The 21,655-nt window shown below is 46.6% G+C and overlaps 1 protein-coding gene across 1 annotated transcript in view; it reads right to left on the reverse strand.

The window, feature by feature from the left end:
- Positions 1-1,139: 1,139 nt before the first annotated feature.
- Positions 1,140-21,655, reverse strand: part of ADAR (adenosine deaminase RNA specific) — a 26,880-nt gene continuing 6,364 nt past the window's right edge. Inside the window, 14 exon segments of the mRNA XM_023213860.2 lie at positions 1,140-4,115; positions 4,289-4,416; positions 4,828-4,940; positions 5,253-5,435; positions 7,189-7,322; positions 7,615-7,737; positions 8,435-8,528; positions 8,816-8,987; positions 9,253-9,478; positions 16,646-16,836; positions 16,960-17,104; positions 17,665-17,813; positions 18,239-18,422; positions 20,864-21,655. The exon segment at positions 20,864-21,655 is cut by the window's right edge and continues 12 nt beyond it. Coding sequence (XP_023069628.2) covers positions 3,878-4,115; positions 4,289-4,416; positions 4,828-4,940; positions 5,253-5,435; positions 7,189-7,322; positions 7,615-7,737; positions 8,435-8,528; positions 8,816-8,987; positions 9,253-9,478; positions 16,646-16,836; positions 16,960-17,104; positions 17,665-17,813; positions 18,239-18,422; positions 20,864-21,655 — 2,872 coding nt within the window. The 3' untranslated portion in view covers positions 1,140-3,877.

The raw sequence follows: 21,655 nt of genomic DNA on the forward strand, positions 1-21,655 counted from the left end.
AAAACCAACTGTTCAGCTCACCCAGCAATGTAATCTCAGTAGACGATGAAGGACACCTGTGGTGGTGTGACATTCTGGTCCTCAAGAAATATGCCCACAAACAACATGTCACAGGCCCTTCTAGCCTCAGTTGTTCCTTCTGTGTAATGGATGAGGCAGGTTTCATTGGGATTTAGCCTGTTAGGTACTTTAGATCTTCTGGTATGGTATTTTTAAAAGGTCCAGGATGAATCTTCTAGAAATTCTGATGTAAGTTACATGTGAAAAAAGGTACATTCTCTGAAATTCAAGATGGAGAGAGAATTTGGATGTCATCTATGATGTAAAAAGAAAATGGTCCATCTCCTAAAACTACAGCCAAGCCTGTCCTGGTCCTGGCTGCAAGTTTACTCCAAATATGGACATTTCTGGAAGTCAAACAGCTGGGAGTGGTGGGGTTTGGGGGAGGCAGAAAACACCCCTGAAGGAGAACTGGAATTATGTGAACAGGTGATTCTCTCTCAAGGGATGTCTTCCTGCTCTGGGCCTTGAAATCTTGCATCTCAAGTCCCGTGGGACACGATATTTAATAGTGGGCTCTGACTGGGCGCGGTGGCTCACGCTTGTAATCCCAGCACTTTGGGAGGCCGAGCTGGGCAGATCACGAGGTCAGGAGATCGAGACCATCCTGGCTAACAGCGAAACCCTGTCTCTACTAAAAATACAAAAAAATTTTTAGCTGGGCGTGGGGGCGGGTGCCTGTAGTCCTAGCTACTCGGGAGGCTGAGGCAGGAGTATGGCGTGAACCCAGGAGGCGGAGCTCGCAGTGAGCCGAGATCCTGCCACTGCACTCCAGCCTGGACGAGAGAGCAATCAATACTCCATCTCTAAATAACTAAATAAATAGTGGGCTCTGCTGGGGAAGGGCCCTGCTGGGGAAGTTAATCAAAAGGTGCCTGATGAACCCCACCCCACCCAGACGCAAACTTATCCACAAAGGGAGGTTCTTTGAAACTGCTCCTTTCCAAAGGTTGAGGGACAGCCCTGTCCCCAACAGGTTCATGTCAGATGCCACTGGTGCTGTTATCAGAAACCCCAGGGCCACAGGTCCCCCTGTTCCCATTTTCACCTCCCCCAAGAAACCAGGACTTAAAACTTTCTAAGAATTCAGATTCTTGGTTTTTTTTTTTTATTTATGAGGAATGTATATTGTTAAGTCACTGTTATCAAGGGACACATAAAAGCGGAATCATAAAACTGGACTGCAGCCATCATCACAGTACCCAAGTCTATGCTTGGGGTCTTCCTGACTCTGCTCTTGGAGTCAAAGCCAAGACACCAAAAAACCAACGAAGTCCCTTCAATGTGAGTAAAGGAAACAGCTTCAAGCACTGACAATTTTTACAAGTGATTATTCAAGGAATGCACAGTAGCCACAGTTCAGACAAATCAACTACAAAAATCATTAAAAAGAAGAGTGGGGAGGGGCACTGCTTATTAAAAACAAAAGACTGGACAAAGAAAGTGAAGATAACAGTGGGCGGAAGCTCTGCCTCCTCTGTCCTGTGTGACTCAGAGGGGCATGGGGGCGCGGGGGTGTGCGATCTGACACGGCTCATTTCCAGCAGATGCATGGAATTCAGGGATGCCTCGCGCTCTTCCTACAACAGAAACTGAATACTACAGTCTTGCTAGATAAGATCTCGGGGGTGAGTGGGGGTTCTGATCTTGTGAGAGCCCATGTTCCCAGTTAAAGAGGAGGCAGCTGGCCAGAGCTCTGCTGGAGAATCTAATGCCCAAGACGGACCAGAGAGGCCAAACAACTTGAGGACTCAGCAGGTGACAACCCTGTAGCCTGGAGAGGGGCTGCGCTGCCTTCTGATGCTGAGAACCACAGACCTCTCTGACCTGGATGTGGGTGCCAAGACTGATTTACTGTGCCCCCAGCAGACCCAGAGCCAGGGAGCAGGCCTCCTCTACCCCAGGAGACAGGCGCCATTTCCCTACCGGTTCCTTGGGATGCTTAGGTGTTCTGCAAAGGCATCCTTAGTCTATTTTTTAAAGTTGCATTTTCTTATTTTGGTCAATTTTTGGTCAAAAGTACCGAAGGTATAGAATAAAAGCAAAGATGTGAATGTCTCCACCAGACAGAGGGTGACCTAGTCAGCAGTTTGGAGGGAAATCATCTGAGGGTGCTGCCTCAGCACATTCTCAGACGAAGGTCTGTCATCTAAAGGAGAGAGGCAGGCTCAGGTCCTGAAGGTCGCAGAGCCTCAGTAGTCCTCCTGAGTGTGTCTAGCTGTTAGCAAGGGACACGTAAAAGCAGAATCACAAAACAGGACGGCAGCCATCACGGCACTCAAGTCTATGCTTGGGCTCTTCCCTGCTCTGCTCCTGGAGTCATGACCAACACTCTAAAAGTCAACAAAGTCCCTCCAACGTGAGTAAAAGAAATAGTTTCAAGCATTGATAATTTTTATGAGTGACTATTCAAAGAATGCACAGGAGCCAGAGCCAGACTCCACAGGGAGGCCAAAGGCTCTGAACACACGAGTCAATGTTCATGGAGGTGTAGACAAAGGATTCCACCTCACAGAGTTTGAAGACAACCTGTCCTTTCACCCACTACTACTGCTTTCTATGTCAACACTATAAAGATCAGGTCTGCGCCCTGCCCACGAGTCTACTTCTGAAGCCATCTGGAAAAATGAAAGCACTTGGATAAATGGAAAAGTATGCCTGAATTTTAAATCTGCTCAATTATAGGTTATCTGTAGCAGTTAAGAATCAACATCTATGGCATTCTTTTAAACACTCCTAATTTACATATGACTTAGTCAACTTCCCTTGGTGTCACTGTCATGAGAGATATTATGCAGGGTAGAACAGCGATGTGAGCCAACAGGATTTTTTGCCCTTATTCTTGCTAAGTCATGATTATCTGAGCAGAAATGATTTTATACCCTCTAGGATTTGTCCTGGATTTTTTCCTACCAGTTGGCTGGGGCGTACGCCCAGCATTGGCAGGGCAAATTCCTAGGAGTGCTTTAGGAGAAGAGGCAGCTGGAAGCTTGGCACTATTCCGAGGCATGCCCGTGCTCCCTGGGAGGTGGTCTGTGTCACCTTGCTGGGTGAAACCTCTGCTACTGCTTGGGCAACTCCCTTAACCCAGTCTGGCTGGTTCTAGACTTCCCTGCTGCCGGGGAAAGGGGTACACTTCCAGGGAAGCAGCTTTCGTTGCCTTGCCCGCCCTGCAGCTGGCTAAAGTACAGGATGGGAGGATGGCGGGGCATTATCTATAGGCTCCAATCACACTTCCGTGCAGTTTTCAACTCCTACCCTTACAAATGTTTCACCAAATCCTTTAAGTTCACCTCTTTACCCTCTGAGGGGGAAAAGGAGAAATTCTGATCACAAGGAAAGAACCTCAGAATCTCAGAAGGGGAAGAGGGGAAGTAGAGGGGTCTGCGTAATCCACAAAGGAAATCATCAGTCTCGGACATGATCCAGAATTGACTGAAACCTAATCAAGACCACAAGAGGTCAGTGTAGCAAACACAAAGGGAAAGGAAATGAAAAAAAATCAAAACTTTTAAGAGGAATTGGACTGCAGGTGCTCAGTGACTATGTATGCTTTGAGTATAGAAAGAAAAGATAACTTCTTAGGTTTCTACCTCTTCACTTGGGGAAAAAAAAGGGGGCCTGGCCAGACCTTGCCTAGCAATCCCAAAGAAGGCAGGATAAATGGGAACCCAAAGTTTTCAGTATCACCAATTATGGCTTAAAAAGAAAAAAAAGGAGGAAAAAATATCCCCTGACCATGTGATGAGGAATGCTACGACCTACCTCTCTCTCACCCTAGTATGACACACCCTAATCCATCTGTCACCGGAGCATACTATACTGGGCAGAGATAAAAGTTCTTTTCCTCCTGGGGTTTGCTAATCCAGTTCCCATAGCCCATATCCTTCAAGCTTTTTTTGAAGTAGTTCTTGGCCATCTCATAGTCACGGGCAGCTTTCTTGGCCTCACCATAGGAGAGTCTCAGTAGATCCCTGCGGTAACGGAAGGAGCAGAGCTTCTTAAATAGAAGAAAAATGTTCTTTTTGGAGACCCGGGACAATTCATTCCGTGGCCTAGAGAAACAAAAGCACTCATTATTCACCTGGGACCTGTAAGATGAGGAGCTCACAGTGGAGAAACCGTGGCAGGGAAGGTGGCTCTCAAGCCCTGGGACTGCAGAGGTATGATGCACCCTTGCAAGTCAGGGCAGAGGCTTGGTCCTCACTGCGCTCTCCTGTCTCCTTACCCATCCACGGTGCCTCTGGTACCGTCCAGGATCTCCAGGTCATAGCCATCAGCCAGACACCAGTTGACGCTTGTCTCCTTAGTCTTCCCAGATTGCCTTTTGGAATCATATACGCTGACTCTGCCAACCTAGGAATCCCAGAAGCAATGGGAGAAAGATAGAAACCTTTCAGGAATAAGATTCTGAAGCAGGGACTTGAGACTTATAGCAAAGAAGAAATGCAGAGTCATGATCTTTCTCCTGTATTTAGGGTTCTGTTTGGTTAAGACAGAGCACACTCTAGACATACTAACTCCACCTTGATTCAGATTAATTCCAGACTAAGAGAAGGAAAGCCCTTGGCATCCAAAAGGAAGAAAGTTAAAGTTCTTGGGACACCAACCAATGGTGGTGGTGGTGGGCCACTGTGGGCAATGTTCCCTTGTGGGCTACCACTGCGGGCAGTGTTCCCCTTGCTCACATTGTACATTTTTCCTCTGTTTACATGACTGCTTGAAAAGGAGAAAAATGTCAGGGAAAATAGAAGGGGGTTATAGCACCTTGGGGTGGTTGACAATAAAGGGATGTCGTAGTCCATCCTCAAATGCACTCCCATCTCTTGTCACACGACAGCAAATAGCCCGGGTCAGATGCCCTTGGCTGAAAAGGTAACCTGTGTACAAAAAAGAGAAACATATATACCTGTGTTTGCACCAAATGCTGTTAAGAGGCAGAGGCATGTGGGGATTTTGGAGGTACAAAATACAGTTGTCAAGAAAGAGAAACAGCTGCCTTGTTAGGAAGCACCTTCTGATCAGGGCTACCCAGGATCTCCCTACCACAGCAGACTGGACAACCAATAACCGAGGGGTGACTCGTGCTCACTTTGACAGGGGAGACAAAACACCTGGCAACAAAACATGCCGTTTGGGATTTGGGAACAAGGATGACAGACCAGTTCCAGATCCCAAGGCAGGCCTCTTACCCAGTGTAACAGATTTGAGATAAATGGGCTGCAGGAAGTGGGTCAACAGTGCCCCTTGCAGGCCCAGCACATTCCAGCGTAGGATTTTGTCACTACAGGACATGGTACGGAGTCTCTCCCCGAGCCGAATGCCATCCCACGTAGGTACAATGTCACTGGATTCCACAGGGATTGTGCCTTCTCCTATGTGAGAGACTTGGGTCAGACTTACAGGGGCCAATGGACCAAACCACTCCCTGGCGTGGTTATCCTCCTTAAGCTTGAGCCACAGGCTACATTCATTCATTCTTCACATATTTCACAGCATCTGCTATGCGCCAGGCACTACGCTTGGTGCTGGGAAAGAATGGTTAGCAACACCAAGTAAGATGCTTGTCCTCCTAAAACATCTACGGTGGTGAGGAGATTGAAAGGGGAGAGAACAGACACTAAACCAGTAGCCAGTACATACAGAAGAATTCCAGATGCTGATAGTGCTCTGAAGGCTTTGAGGGAGCTATGACGGAGGACCACAGGGGGAACCTCATGGGACAGCAGCAGCAGGGGAGCCCAGACATGGAGGAGGACAGCTGGAGTAAGAGTGTTTCAGGCACACAGGACAAAAGCAAAAGCCCCAAGGCAGCCAGCGGATTGGCTGTTCAGGGGGCAGACAGAGAGCCAGTGTGGACACAGCATATGCGAGGAATGGGGAAAGTGGCATGAGAGGAGGCCGGGTGATCACAGCAGGTTTTGCTTGTATATGCAGTGCAGTGGGAAACCACCATAGGGTTTAAAAAAAAAAAACAGCTTTACTGAGATATAGTTCACATGCCATACAGTTCACCCATTTAAAGCATACAATTCAGTCGTTTTTAGTATATTCACAGAGTTCTGCAACTGTCACCACAGTCAATTTTAGAACATTTCATCGCTCCAAAAAGAAACCTTCTACCCATTGGAGCAGTCACTCCTCATCTCTCCAACCCTCCCACTCCTGGCCCTGGCAACCACTAATCTACTTTCTGTCTCTATGGATTTGTCTATTCTGGACATTTCATATAAATGGAATCATACAATATGGGATCTTTTGTGACTGGCTTTTTTCATTTGGCATCAAGTTTTCAAGTGCATCCATATCGTAAGCATGTATCAGCACTTCACTTCTTTTTATGGCCAAATAATACTCAATTTATGGATATACTTGATGTTTTATTTATGAATCCATTAGCTGATGGACATCTGGGTTGTTTACAACTTTTTTGGCTCTTGTGAGTAACGCTGCCATGAACATTCACATATTAGTTTCCGTGTGGACACAGGTCTCCATCTCTCTGGAGCATATACCTAGAAGTGGAGCACTGGCTCCACGGTAACTGTATCTATACTTTAGGATATTTAGCAGGGTTTCAGGACCACCGTGATGACTGCTGACATGGCCTGAACGCAATGGAGTGGATGTGAGGAGACAGTAAGGAGACAGGAGAGGATAGGAGAGAAGGAGCCAGTGGACAAGGCAGAGTCAACTGCCAGCTAGACAGGAGGGGACCCAGGCACTTGGCAGCCTCATCTGTCACCTCCTTAGGGCTTGGTTGTGCCACACTCTTCATTTCCTCCCCCCTTTCTCGAGGTGATCCTATGCATTTCCGTGGCCGTGAAGACCCTATAGTGGGATGACTCCCATATTTCTATTTCCAGCCAAGCTCCCTCCTCTGAGCTTCACATGGGAACCCCCACTTCCTATTTGACTTGGGGATCTCCAAGGTCTCCCAAACTAACACATTCAAAATAGAACCTTGATCTTACTACACAGCTCCCCACCCAGGTCTTCCCTTTCCTGTAAACAGCACTTCTGTGCCCAGTGACTAATGGTAAAAACCTAGTAGCCTTGCAGAGACTTGGGGTTCCGGGGTCTTGAAGAGCCTTTTGCAAAAAGGAGGCGGTGGCATGTATCACTCACCGTTTTCCACCTTGGTGCGGAGCTTGCCTTGTTTGGGATTCTCAAAGACAGGGTAGTGGCGGGAGTCTGTGCTTTCCATAGCACGGTCGCTGCAGGACTTGTCAAAGAGGGCACCATCTCCACATGGAGCGGTGCTGAAAAACAGGGGTGGCTGTTAAAACTCACCTGTGGGAAATCTGCAGTTTCATGGGCTCCAAAACAGTTAGATGTGACAGAAGCAATGGACGTTTTCTAAGGCCTACCATCGGAGACTGGAGGTGGACAGCAGTATACGTGAGTCATTCTACACCTGAATATGGACCTCAAACCCACGGTGGAGTGTGGCTAATTGTATGAGGTCCGATTTACAGGCCAAGAGAGCATTTGGATACCCAATTCTAACAGCCTGGCAGCGCCCACCCTGGCAGCAACAGGAACTGTACAGACCTGATATAGAGATGGAATGACACAGTCTTTTTTATTTGGAGCTTTTCTCCTCCCTTAGCAGGTTCAAATATACTATCCTTCGCAGTCTGGGGGTTGTATTTCATTAACTCACTGTAGAGAAACCTACAAAAAGAAAGTCTGGTTAGGAAGGCAGGTTCAATTCTGGGAAAAACAGTTGCTTCTATAATCTGACCTCCAAATGTGCAAGTAAGGAAAAGCCTCAATGTTGCAGACCTTTCAAAGTTTCTCAGGGGGAGATTCTCCAGGGGAGACCCCAGCATTTCATAAAGCATAGTTAGCCTTTTGGGTCTCCTTCATTTCTGCTGAGGGCTCCTCGCTATGGCAGCTACAGGGATTCTAGGGCAGGGCAAACTGATTCAAGGACTACAGGAAGCTGCTGCTCCTTTCCAAGTCTCTCCCTTCATAAATTAAAGAAAAGGTGAGTTAGAGGAGAAAGCTGGCAGGGGCATCAAGGTTGTGTAGGTCCTCAAATAGAAATGGAAAGCTGCCTCATCCCCAAGGCCCTGAGGACTAAAAGGTCATTTTGTGTTTTCAGAAAAGGACATGAAGCAGCAGAGTTAGCAGAAAAAAGGACAGCATTTAAAAACACGCTGAGTAGTGGGAGGCAGCTCAGGTCACAGAGGGGATGGATTCCATCAGACAGGTTCAAATGGACGGGTGAAAAGCAAAGGCTGCCACTGCCACATAATGACCCGTCTGTCTGAGGGGGATTCAGAGAGGCCATGTCAGAGCCACGTGGGACAGGGAACTGGAGCTCTCCACGGCCGGGCAACCAGGCCACAGCTCTGATCTCGCTCACCTGATGAAGCCTCTCCGGGAGATGATTTCTGCATGGCAGTCATTGACTGTTTCTCCCTTTAGGCTGAGAGAATCTCCTTTCACACAGCGATTCCCTAGGAAGGTGTTTAAAACAGAAATAGAATAATGGAAGGAAACTGCTGACAAACAGGATGATGGCTATTTGTTCTGAAAGCTTCAAGGCAGAAACAGCCTCAATTTCTCAGATCCTAGACTCCCATATTCTCTCCTGTAGGAACTAACTCATTCCTCACTCTGAATTGACTGTAGCTAAAATGAAGTCTCTTCTCCCTGTCTTGGACTTGCATGGACTCCAGGGGAGGATGAGAGGGACCCGCTTTCAGGCGCCACAGGAGGTGGCATGTCTCAGAGCCTCACTCACCTGTTCCCAAGCTGACAACGACACCCATGTCCTCAGAGTCTTTTTTCATAACGATGGCGGCCAGAATCTTGCGGCCGAGCAAGGAAGGCTGGAAGCTGTTAGTCAGAGTGTTGAAGCACCGGTGGCTCAGCATGGCTATCTGGTCATGGAAGGTGCTGCCAGTGAGAGGGAGCTGTGGGGAAAGGAGGCTGTGTCAGCACCGCAAAAGCTGAGGCTGCGTCCACCATATTCACCATGGCAGGGAGATCAAGCTCTACTTGTGGTGTGAGTCATCTTTTCCTTCTTACATCTAGCGTCCCAGTTATATGCTCTCTTGAGGCTAAGAGTAAAGCCTAGGAATAACTCGCATGACAGCAAGAGCCACCTCCACTTAAGAGAGAAGTTAGGAGGACCCCCCCCCCGCCCCAAAAAAAGGCACCAAAAGTAGACGTCTTAACTGTCTTTGGCTGTGCTTCTGGGGACCTTGAGAGGAGGAGCATAGTTCTTCTGAGACTGGCCCCTGTCACCGGGGTTACCTCTGTGAAACCCATGCGTTCTGCCTTCTCGTTCTCCCCAATCAAGACACGGAGAGCCGCATCTGCTGCTTCCTGCTTGCCTTGCTTCTTGCTGTGCGCGCAGACGGCTGGGAACCAGCGACCCCCAACTTTTGCTTGGTAAACGAACCTTTGGGATGAGAAGCAGAGAATGAAGACAAGTGCCAGATCCTGACAGTTGTTCCAAGGAAGGGTTAGTTTTGCTGAAGATGTGGCTGGTCTTGCAAACATATGGACCTGTCAAATAGAAGCTGTTTCTAAGGCAGCATGTCCTAGATTTTGGTCATTCATGATTCGCCACATGATTTGTGCCAGATCCAGGTATCACTTGGACTATTACTTAATATTTTTCTCTAAATTGACTTCTTAGAGTCAGCCACTGTGGCTCACACCTGTAATCGCAGCAACTCGAGGAGCTAAGGTGGGAGATCACTTGAGGCCAGGAGTTCAAAACCAGCCTGGGCAACGTAGTAATCTCCCAGGCAACATAGCAAGACTCCTGTTTCTTTAAAAAAGAAAAAAAAAAAATTTAGCTGGACATGGTGGTGTGTGCCTGTAGTCTCAGCTACTCGGGAGGCTGGGGTGAGAGGATCACTTGAGCCCTGGAGGTCAAGGCTGCAGTGAGCTATGACCGTATCACTGCACTCCAGCATGGGCGAGAGAGCAAGATCCCCATCTCTAAAATAAATAAACAGACCCTTTAGAAATGTAAATATCTGTAATACTAGGTATGAAAAAAGATAAAAATGTAAACACACTGAAATAGGAAACTTCATATCACTATTGTAAATGGAAAACCAGTATCACCTGCCACATATTGAAAGTGGCTGTAAAACAGGATATGATAAAATCATGTTATAAAATTCTGAGCAGATACCGTTACCAACTTGGACTCTTACTTCATACACTGTCTGATTTTTAAAGCACCCAACTCCATTCCCTCATTTACTTCCTATTAGCTCAAGGGGACTTGACCTGGAAAGGTCATTAGGTCAAGGTCGGCCTTAGGCCAGGGACCCAGGCTTTTCTGAGAGTTGTTTTGCAACTCCTGACAGGCTTGAGCTAACTATGGGTTAAGGAATGGATCCTGGGCCCATGAGCTGTGCTGATAATAAGTGCCCAAGTGGAGCAGGGAGGTGGCTTCTACTGCTCTGGCCGGGAATTTCCACAAACACATAGGGAAGGGCATAGTGGAGCAAAACAGCTTGGAAATGTATCAGACAAGGAAGGCATCAAGAATCCTAGCTTTCAACCAGATCCTAATCTATTGGCTGAGAACCCAGCTTTGGATACTCCAACTGCATACAACAGAGGCTTCAGTTTCAAGACTTAGCAGCTCAGACAGTAAAAGGAATCAACGTCTATGTTCAACCACACTGTTCCTTGATGATCCAAAGCAACTGAATGCCTTCACTCCTTTCTTTGCCCACGCTGGCAGGCTCGTGCAGGCCAGTGGGCTTAAGTTCAGAATGAGAGGGACAGTGGCGTGAAAAGAGGATAGTGAAGGGGGTCAGGGACAGACTGTATAGGATCTTTACCTCAGGGATCCAGGAGAATTTCATGACTGCCCTATGTGTTTGAAAAGAATATGAACTCTTATGTGCAAAGTTTTATAATAGTATATTTACATACATGATAAAGTTCGTTAATTATGAAACTAGAATCCTTTAGAGCTGTGCTATCCAATATGGTAGCCACATGGGGCTACTGAATTTACGTTAATTACAATGTAATTAATAATTCAGTGCCTCAGCACACTAGCCACAGTTCGAGTGCTCAATAACCACATGTGGCTAGTGGTTGGCCGTTTCCGTGAAATGAGTTAAAGTGAAGACAATGAGTATGAGTAACTCTTTTGAGAAGTTTGGCTGTAAGAGAAGCAAAGAAATGAGATGGTAGCTGCAGGCAGATATGGGGTAGAGGGAAGGTTTTTAAAAGACGGTCATGGGCATGTTTCAAGGCTGGTGGGAATGATCTGAGACGGAGATGCTGCAGACGAGGGGAAAGGAGACAACCAAAGTGGTAAAGTCTTAGAGCACATGAGAGGGATGGGGGATCCAGGACACAGGGATAGGATGAGGGATACGTCCTTCACTCTTGCTGGTACAGATGGAGGTAGGGGGTAGTTTGGTAATGGGAAGATAAGGTATTTCTTGTATGCTTACTGCTATTTTTTCAATTAAGTGTGAGGTAAGGTAGTTGAAAGTGAGGAATGGTGTATGGGTGGAAATCTGAAGAAAGAGGCAAAGGTCTGAAATGGTTCTCTCAGCAGAGGAAAGAAAATTAAGAAGAAAAATGCTGGGAAAGGGACAAGAGTGTGGGGAGAGGGCAAGTCACAGTCCTTTATTAAAAACCTTCAACAGCTCTCCACTGCTTTTGTGGTCAAAGCACTAACGTGACTAAACAAGGCAGGCCCTGGTGGGCCACCCTGATTACCTCCCTAATCTCCTCTAGTGCCAGCCTTCCCTTGTGCTCTCTGCTTCACCTGTAAGGGCCTCCTCTCAGGCCCTTTGCCAGCTCTGCTCTTCTTCCACCACAGGATTTAACAGTGTCCTTTCACCTAGAACCCTTGGTCTTTCTCTCTTCATCATCCTTAAAGTCCCAGCTCAGGCAGTACTTCTTGGAGAAGCCCTTCCCTCTCTGCTTACTAAGTCAAATTGTGCTATAACTGATTCTCACTGCAACTCGAGCCCTTTGGAATACTTATCAAATATGAGATCTTACATTTTTTTAGGTGACTATTGGTTAATGTTTGGCTCCTGTTCTAAAAAAAAAAAAAAAAAAAAAAAAAGAAGATACTCCATAAATAAGCGTTGAGTAAATAAAGTAGAAAGATCAGTTAGGAGGCTATTTTGACAGTCTAGATGAGACAGTGGCTTGGATTAGAGTGCTGACACTGGAGGTGGAACGAACAGGAAGGGATTTGGGACAGAAATTCTAAGTATAACTAATAGGACTTAAGGATGAGTTGACGAAGGAGGTAAAGGAGATAGAGGAAAAGATGATCCTCAGGTTTCTGACTGGAGCCACTGGGCAGACAGTGGTATCACTTACTGAGCTGGGAAATACTAGAGGGAAATGAAGTGAAGGGGGCAAAACCCAAGAGTTCTGCTTTGGACATGTCAGATTAGGGATGTTTATCTGAAGAGAAGTGACAAGTAAGCAACTAGATGGAGGAATCTGGAGCTCTGAGTGGTCTCCAGCATTTAGATATTAAAAGTCATGGCCGGTGTGGTGGTTCATGCCTTTAATTTCAGCATTTTGGGAGGCCGAGGCGGGCGGATCATCTGAGGTCAGGAGTTCAAGACCAGCCTGGCCAAAACCTTGTCTCTACTAAAAACACAAAAGTGAGTCAGATGTGGTGGCAGATTGTTTGAACCCGGGAGGTGGAGGTTGCAGTGAGCAGAGATTGCGCCATTGCACTCCAGCCTGGGCGACAGAGTGGGACTCCATCTCCAAAAAAAAAAAGAAAAGAAAAGGAAAAAGTCAAAAAATTAGTTAATGTCACCAACAAGAGTAGAGAGAAAGGAAAAAAAGAAGACCCAGCATAATTCACATTAAGAAGGAACGAGAGTATGTTATTAAGAAACATAGTTACTCAATTAGCATGTCCCCTCTCTATGCAACCTTCCTCAACTCCCTGGCAGACACTGGCAGCAGTGCCCTCTGTGTCCCCACAGCACTCTGCATTCACCTCCGATGGCACATTTCTTTTTTTTTTTGGAGATGGAGTCTCACTCTGTCACCCAGGCTGGAGTGCACTGGCGCAATCTCAGCTCACTATAACCTCCACTTTCCGGGTTCACGCCATTCTCCTGCCTCAGCCTCCCGAGTAGCTGAGACTACAGGCGCCCGCCACCACGCCTGGCTAACGTTTTGTATTTTTTAGTACAGACGGGGTTTCACCGTGTTAGCTAGGATGGTCTCGATCTCCTCACCTTGTGATTCACCCACCTCGGCCTCCCAAAGTGCTGGGATTATAGGCGTGAGCCACCACGCCTGGCCCGATGGCACATTTCAATACTGCTATGGCTATATGTCTGCTACACACTCGGGCAACTTTTTTCATATCTACAATCTAGTTCATAGCGAGTTCTTACATTCTCAGTGAATGGCTGACTTGAAGTCCTGGAAAGGATTTCATAGAAGATTTCACAGAAGAGGAGGAGGAAATGAACTGAACCTATCATGTGAAGGCCTGTGCTTAAAGATAAGGAGGTGCTTACTGAAAGCGAAGGATATGAAGTAGTAGAAGAGCAGCTGGAGAGAGACTGGGCCTCTCCTTTTCCAGACGGCTTAAACAGTGGGCAGATGTGTGTTCTAAATGGGGTCATGTTGGGCAAAGGGCTACTTTAAAAAATTATGTTAAAAGTTCTTACGTATCAATAAAGAGTAACAATCTGAAAGAAAACTGGAAAAGGACAAGAGCAGGTGGTTCACAGAAAAGGAAATGCAAATAACACACAAATATGAATTCATGAAATGACATTACTTCTTTTTTTTTTTTTTTGAGACGGAGTCTCAGTCCGTCACCCAGGCTGGAGTACAGTGGCACAATCTCAGCTCACTGCAACTTCCAACTCCCAGGTTCAAGTAATTCTCCTGCCTCAGCCTCTGGAGTAGCTGGCATTACAGGTGTGTACCACCATGCTCAGCTATTTTTGTATTTTTAGTAGAGATGGGGTTTTACCATGTTGGCCAGGCTGGTCTCAAACTCCTGACCTCAAATGATCCACCAACCTCAGCCTCCCGAAGTGCTGGGATTATAGGCGTAAGCCACCGCGCCCGGCTGACATTACTCCTATTAAGGAGAGACAAATTTAAAGTAACAAGATAGCATCTTGTAAGTTTTAAAGTGTCCCTCCTTCCCCAGAAGCAAACCCAGTTGCCAGTTTTTTCGATCCTTCGAGAAAATATTCTAACCATATACAATCTTCACCTCTCCCCCCTCACTTTACACCTTGCTTTTCCACTTTGTGATAGACCTTAGAGATTAAGAAAACATGCCTATTGCATGGCAAGAATGATGCCATCTTGATGCAAAACCACCAAGACCACCAATATTTGATTCCCGCATCCCAAGGTGTTTGGTAGCATAAATAACTCCACACAAAGATTTCTACCAAGCCTCCCCGCCAGCTAGTGCTCATAAGTTTCACAAGAAAGTATAAGGTGTGACCAGCTGTGTGTTTAACCAGAAGTCTCTATAGGAAGCATACTTTCTGGAGGATAAGTGCAGGGATCCACCGTTTGCAGCCACCCAATACATCATTTCTGTTCCTAAGTCCCTATTAAATATTTCTTTCTGAGAAACTGAATTTGTCAGCTTCTATTCAATGAAATATTATGCAGCTATGCAAGGAGTCTGGTAAGTAAAGGAGTCAACATGTAAAACAGAAGATATATCTGTCTAAAAAGACAAAAGAGAAAATGTGCTAGTTATGCATAGCAATTTCTAGAAGGACTCAAGAAACTGGTATAGTCATGTACTGCGTAACAATGTTTTGTTCAATGACAAATCACACATATGACAGGGGTCCCATAAGATTATGATGGAGCTGAAAAATTCTTATCACCAAGTGCAGGGGTCTGTAACCCGTTAGGAACCTGGGCACACAGCAAGAGGTGAGTGGCGGGCAAGCAAGCATTCCGGTCCGAGATCCGCCTCCCGTCGGATCAGCAGCAGCATGAGATTCTCATAGGGAGTACGAACTCTACTGTGAACTGTGCATGCAAGGGATCTAGGTTGCACGCTCCTTATGTATTTACTATATTTTTGTCATTATTTCAGAGTCTACTCCTTCTACTTCTAGAAAAATAACAAAAAAAAGCCTCAGGCAGGTATTCCAGAAAGCACTGTTACCATAGGAGATGATGGCTCCTATGCATGTTATTGCCCCTGAACACCTTCCAGTGGGACAAACGTGGAGGTGGAAGATAGTGATACTGAGGATCCTGACCCTGTGTCGGCCTAGGCTAATGGCTAATGTATTTTCATCTTAGCTTTTAAGAAAAAAGTTTAAAAAGTTAAAAAAAAAAAAATTTAAGAACAGAAAAAAGACTATAGAATAAGGATATAAACAAAGGAAGTATTTTTGAATAGCAGTACATGTTTGTGTTTTAAGCTAAGTATTATTACAAAAGAAACAAAAAATAAAAAAGTTTATAAAGTAAAGAAATTACAGTAAGCTAAGGTTAATTTATTATTCAAGAAAACTATTTTAAATAAATGTAATTAGCCTAAGTGAACAGTGTTTATAAAGCCTACACTAGTGTACAGTCACGTCCTAGACCCTCACATTCACTCTCCACTCACTGGCTGACTCACCCACAGCAACTTCTAGTCCCGCAAGCTCCATTCATGGCAGGCGCCCTATACAGGTATAGTATTTATCCTTTATGCTGTCTTTTTACTGTCTTTTCTCTGTTTAGATAGAGACACCAATACTTACCAGTGGGTTGCAGCTGCCCACAGTATTCACTATAGTTACATGCTGTACAGGTTTGCAGCCTAGGAGCAACAGGCCGTACCATACAGCCTGTACGTGTGTAGGAGCCCATACCATCTAGGTTTATGTAAATACACTCTGATGTTCTCACAACAACAAAATCATGTTTCTCAGACTGCATCCCAGTTGCTAATGCATGACTATAGTAGTATATGGGTCTGGGGAGAGAAACTGGAAGTCTGAGACAGAAATGAGACTTTTCATTGAAATGACTACTTTTTCAATCAGCTTAAATGATTTTTTTCAAGATAGAGTCTCACTCTGTTGCCTAGGCCGGAGTGCAGTGGCGCGATCTCAGCTCACTGCAACCTCCACCTCCCAGGTTCAAGCAATTCTCCTGTCTCAGCCTCCTGAGTAGCTGGAATTACAGGCGCCTGCAATCACGCCCAGCTAATTTTTATATTTTTAGTAGACACAGGGTTTCACCATATTGGTCAGGCTGGTCTCAAACTCCTGACCTCAGGTAATCTATCTGCCTCAACCTCCCAAAGTGCTGGGATTACAGGCGTGTGACACTATGTCTGGCCTGACTGATTTTTTAATGTACATATACATTCCTTTAAAAATTAAAACTAGTCAAAAAATTAAAAAGGATCATGCTTACTGGAAGAGTGAACACATTCACTCTTGGCAAGTCTATTGTCTTCTAAGAGGCCATGGAGACAGGGCTGGACTTGTTTCCCTCAACTCGCCCCTTCTGTCCTACACAGCTAAAGCACACCCTTGTTTTCCCTGGGTTACCGCCCCCAACTGGTGACACATGCATTAGCCAGGACTAGGACACTCACTTGGGCTCGTGAGGAGGTCCAGACTGGTCGACCAACTTGAATTCAGCAGCAAAGCCATGGGAGCGGGCGTACTCCAAAAGGCCACCCACAGGATTGGTGTTCAGGTATCTCACGAGCTCGCCAATCTTCCTGACCTTGTTGGGCATCACGGATTCCAAGTTATCAAGTGACTCTGAGATCATACCTTCGGGCTAAAGGAGAATCCGTCAGAGGAGCCGTAAACACTTCAGGAAATGTCGAGGGAGTAACTGGCAATCTCAAACCACTCAGTTGCTAAAAATGGCCTGTATCTTTTGAGTAGGAAAATGCCCTACCTGGTCATCAGAAGCCATGGAGTTGGTTGCCTCCCCATGCAGGGCCTTCATGGCTTCCTCTGCGGCCATCTGCTTTGCCACTTTCTTGCTGGGGGCACTCACACTGGGGAAAGTTTGGGCTCCCACTGCAACACAGTACTGGAACCTGACAGGAGATGAAGCACGTAGAAGGATTAAAATGATTTTGATTGAGGAGCCTGATCTAGCCTTTGCCAGGCTGCCATCCTCCACTAGTGGTAATTTCCTTGAACACATCACCTCTGTGCAGTCACATCTCATGCAGTCACTTCTGCCTTGAACAGCCAGTGTCTCTTAGCCTGGCTGACCCCTTTCAAAATTTAAGCATCAACCTAGTTTCACCTCTTCCAGGAACACCTCTCTTGAACATGTGAGTCTACAGACCCACAGGCAGAGAGCTTCTCAGGTCCTGTACCTTTCTGTCCCCACAACACTGAGTGACCTCCTCCAAGCCATGAACCTCCCCAGTGCTTGTAGAGAAGACAGAGTGGGCCAGGAATTCCCTTTGAATTCCTAATCCCTAATTCTCTGCCTCACAAGCAGCAACCAGGCCCTCAGAGCCCTCCTTACCCCATTTTGAAACAGGAGAAATTGATCAATCTGCCATCCCTGAGGAGGCAAGGAGGAAAATGTGTCTCTTTTTCTTTTTGAGAAACCTCAGCTGGATAGAGGACACGTGGGACATACTTGGGCTCATGGGCAGGGCCTTCTTTGGACAGGAGACGGAATTCGCAGGAGTTCCCCAATTTGTGCATACACTCGAGCAGTGTGGTGACGGGGCTCTTCCCAGAAAAGAAGGATGTGGCTGAAGGGGTAGGGGTCTGGGACTCTGTGGTCTACAGAAAATGAGACAAGAAAACAAAACTAAGAAAACACTGGTTAGTCCATCACAGAAGAGGGATGGGGATGGGAGACTTTCTTCCCACCAACTAACTGTCAACGGGTTGGCTTTCCAAAGTTAAAGGAGCTGCTGGGGCTCTCATTCTGTATCTTCCAAGAGAGGAGATTGGCCTCAATAACCTTTCAGGTCTCTTTCAACTCTGAAATTCTGTACATCCAATTATGTTGGGACAGGAGCAGAGAGAGGAGCTGGGTATGAGAGGAGGAAAGATAGGCTGGCGAGGTAGGGTAGAGGGAACAGTGGGAAGCTGACTCTGAGATAGTGTCAGTTCTTTAGGCTGGCGTTACTTCAGGGGAGTCAGTTACAATCCAGACACTGACAGGGAACTGATAGCCTCCCAGATGGCAGGAGGACACCTACCTTCTCTGATTCTTTTTCTGTGGAATAGTGGGATGATTCTTCTGATTTTCCACTGTCCTTGGCTTTGGCTTCCTCTAGCAGAATTGTCATGGCTTTCATAGCTGCATCCTGCTTGGCCACTTTCTTGCTTCCAGCTTCAGCTGGGGGAAACTCTCGGCCATTGATGACAACCTGGAATTTAAATCTTGACGGAAAGTGATTAGATGTGTGAACAGGAGTCTAAGTCATTCCTTCTGCCTTCTCCAAAGAGACCTTCAACCTGGAATTTTCTGCTACGCTAAGGGACTTTTGACTTGTGGGCGAGATGAAGGACAGGCCAAGGAACTCCTTCCTACTACTTAAGGCTCAGCCTGTCCTTTCTTTTTGTAAACAAAGCAGCCAGCGACTCTTTCCCCATAGCTCAGTGAAGCAAACATAGGCGCAGATGATAGGAAACTAGCTCAGGGGAAACCCACTATCTCTTAACAATGAATTAACATAAATCCCCCACACACAAAATTGATGAGCCAAAAATCGCTATTACAGTCTTGTGAGCAACCAAAAGACCTTCATTCTAAAGCAACTGTGATAGACTGGCTTCCTCAAGGGAGGGTTCTAAAAGATAGTGAAGGCTTCTTATAACCCAGTCTCACACTCCCCACTACCTAGGGGGATCAGGCATCTGCCACTTATTAGTGGCTGGCTTTTGTCCCTAGACCTATATCACTGTAGTTTGTTAAGAGTCACTCTACAGCTCCATTTGTCTCAAGCTATTTTCTACATAACAAGGAATTTCCCCTTGTTATATAGAAAATAAAAAAGCATGTGTTCTAGGCTTCTGGACTTAGCCTAGGCCCCTCTTTGTTCAAGCGTTCAAATGTGGTGAGCTCTTTGCTCAGTCTGCGATTTCATTTAGAAAAGTAGGTCTTTCTTATTTCCTAGGTCTTCTGATATATTTGAACATGGCACCAATGTTTCTTATAGAGTGAGTCCAAAGAATGATTAACCACAAAATCCACTGCTTTCCTCCAACTCTAGGGAGGAGGGATGGAGACAAAAGAGAATAATGGCCATCCAGTCTCTACCCCAAACAATCCAGCTCTGGCCTTGCCAGCTTTTGGACAGACACATCCCCTTTTCTTAACAGCTCTTCTGAAATGCCAAATTGTTATCATGAAGACAGTCAAGACAAGGAATAAGGGCCCTAGCCAGGGATCTACACCCCTAGAAATCAGGCTATGTAAACATAAAGATCAGTGGAATTCTCCCCCATCCTACTGGCTCTTTCTTTGGCTACAGCTGCAGCCACTCAGCTTCAGTGGTTTTGCTCTCTGTTATGCCCTTCAGCAGCTCCTGTTTTCCTCAATCTGTCCACTGGCCTATTAGGACCTACAGTGTAGGGCCTGACCAGCTATCTGAGTGAGGTAATTGCTGACTTCACAGCTCAGGAGTGGCAGCAAGTGCTAGCCCACCCATCTGTGCAGAGGAGGTGTATAAAATTAGAACCACCACCTTCAATAGGCAGGCAGGCAGCTGTGCATGCGCTCCTCCATCCTTTCCCCCCAGTAGCTATGCAGAGGGGGGACTGGGGACCTGCAGATGCTTAGCAGCACAACCCACCCCCCACTCTGTGTATACAGCCTGCCCCAACCCACCTGCTCCTGCACCTCTCTCAGAAACAGCTTAGGGAGGAGGGGAAGGCCTACCGAAGGGAGTTAAGTCTTTACTACCTCTGGCCTTAGGAGGCAGGCATGACATTGATGCATGGAGACCAATCTTTTTTTTTTTTTCTGAGATGGAGTCTCGCTCTGTCACCCAGGCTGGAGTGCAGTGGCACCATCTCGGCTCACTGCAACCTCCACCTCCTAGGTTCAAGCGTTCTCCTGCCTCAGCCTCCCAAGTAGCTGGGATTACAGGCAAGCACCACCACCCCCGACTAATTTTTGTATTTTTAGTAGAGATGGGGTTTCACCATATTGGCCAGGCTGGTCTCAAACTCCTGACCTCGTGATCTACCTGCCTTGTCCTCCCAAAGTACCAGGATTACAGGCGTGAGCCACTGCCCCTGACCCTCAAGACCAATCATTTCTCTTTTTTTGAGACAGAGTCTCGCTCTGTGGCCTAGGCTGGAGTGCAGTGGAACGATCTCAGCTCACTGCTACCTCTGCCTCCTGGGTTCAAGTGATTCTCCTATCTCAGCCTCCTGAGTAGCTAGGACTACAGGCACGTGCCACCACGCCTGACTGATTTTTGTATTATTAGTAGAGGCAGGGTATCACTATGTTGGCCAGGTTGGTCTCAAACTCCTGACATCGTGATATGCCTGCCTCGGCCTCCCAAAGTGCTGGGATTACAGGCATGAGCCACCGCGTATGGCCAAAACCAATCATTTCTGAAGAAGTTTCATTACAGTCAACAGAGTCAACCTCCCCCTTGTTCAGCCAAGATTCTGGCTGGTCCAAGGTCTATATTCCCTGTTCATTATCTGCAGAAAGGGCCAATCAAGGGGGATTTAGCTAAAAGGCAGAAGGGAAGGAGGAAAAGATAAGCGCCACCAAATGGCACTGCTCACAAACCAGCCAAGACTGCGTCAGGAGCAAGAGCACCTGACCCCAACCCTAGGTACAGTCCTGGGTGGTCTCTTACCGAGGTTCATGGGGTGGTCCACTCTGCTCTATCATGTTGAACTCACAGGTTTGACTAGCGAACTGGGCATATTCTAACAGCCCGCTGATGGGGTTCTTCAGCTGGCACTCTGTCAGTTTCTTGTAGGGTGAACACCGTGGCAAGCCATGACTGTAGAAGGAGGGCATCTCCATGATCGCTCGAAACTCACCTGGTGCTGCGCGGATACTATTCAAGTCATCTGGGATGTCATCTGTGGCCCACTGGCCATTTTCAAAGTCAACATACCCTGCTTTTGAGGGGCCATTGTTATGAACAGGTGGTTTCAGCCTTACTGGTTCTGGTCTTGCCTCCTGCCTGTTTTCTAACTTTATGACAGGTTCCTGCCCATTCTCCACTTTTTCGGTGGTTACCAAGTTATTGGAGGCATTTGATGTGGGTATATTACAGGTGAGGAACTCTGTGTTTCTTTTGGTCTCAGGGATTGCAGCTGGAGCGATTTCAGGAACACTGTTCGTATTTCTCTTGATTTGCATCCTCTCTCGCTTCTTGTCTGTCAAATGCCATATGGGAGGGGTTGTCCCTTGTCTGTAGACATCCCCCTGCCTTTCCATGTCAATTAGCACGGCATTTATATCTCGGGCCTTGGTGAGGCCAATATTTTTAGCCAAATTCAGGGCAGAGGAGTCAGACACATTGAAGAGATAGTCGCAGATTTTCTCCTTGATCTCAGCCATGTCAAAAAACTCAAGAGGATCTTCCAAGGCAGATGTGGAGTTTCTGTCTTCAGGTTCCAAACTCGGCTCTGAGTTT

Source organism: Piliocolobus tephrosceles, chromosome 1, assembly GCF_002776525.5.
Source record: "Piliocolobus tephrosceles isolate RC106 chromosome 1, ASM277652v3, whole genome shotgun sequence".
In the NCBI taxonomy this organism is placed as follows: Eukaryota; Metazoa; Chordata; class Mammalia; order Primates; family Cercopithecidae; genus Piliocolobus; species Piliocolobus tephrosceles.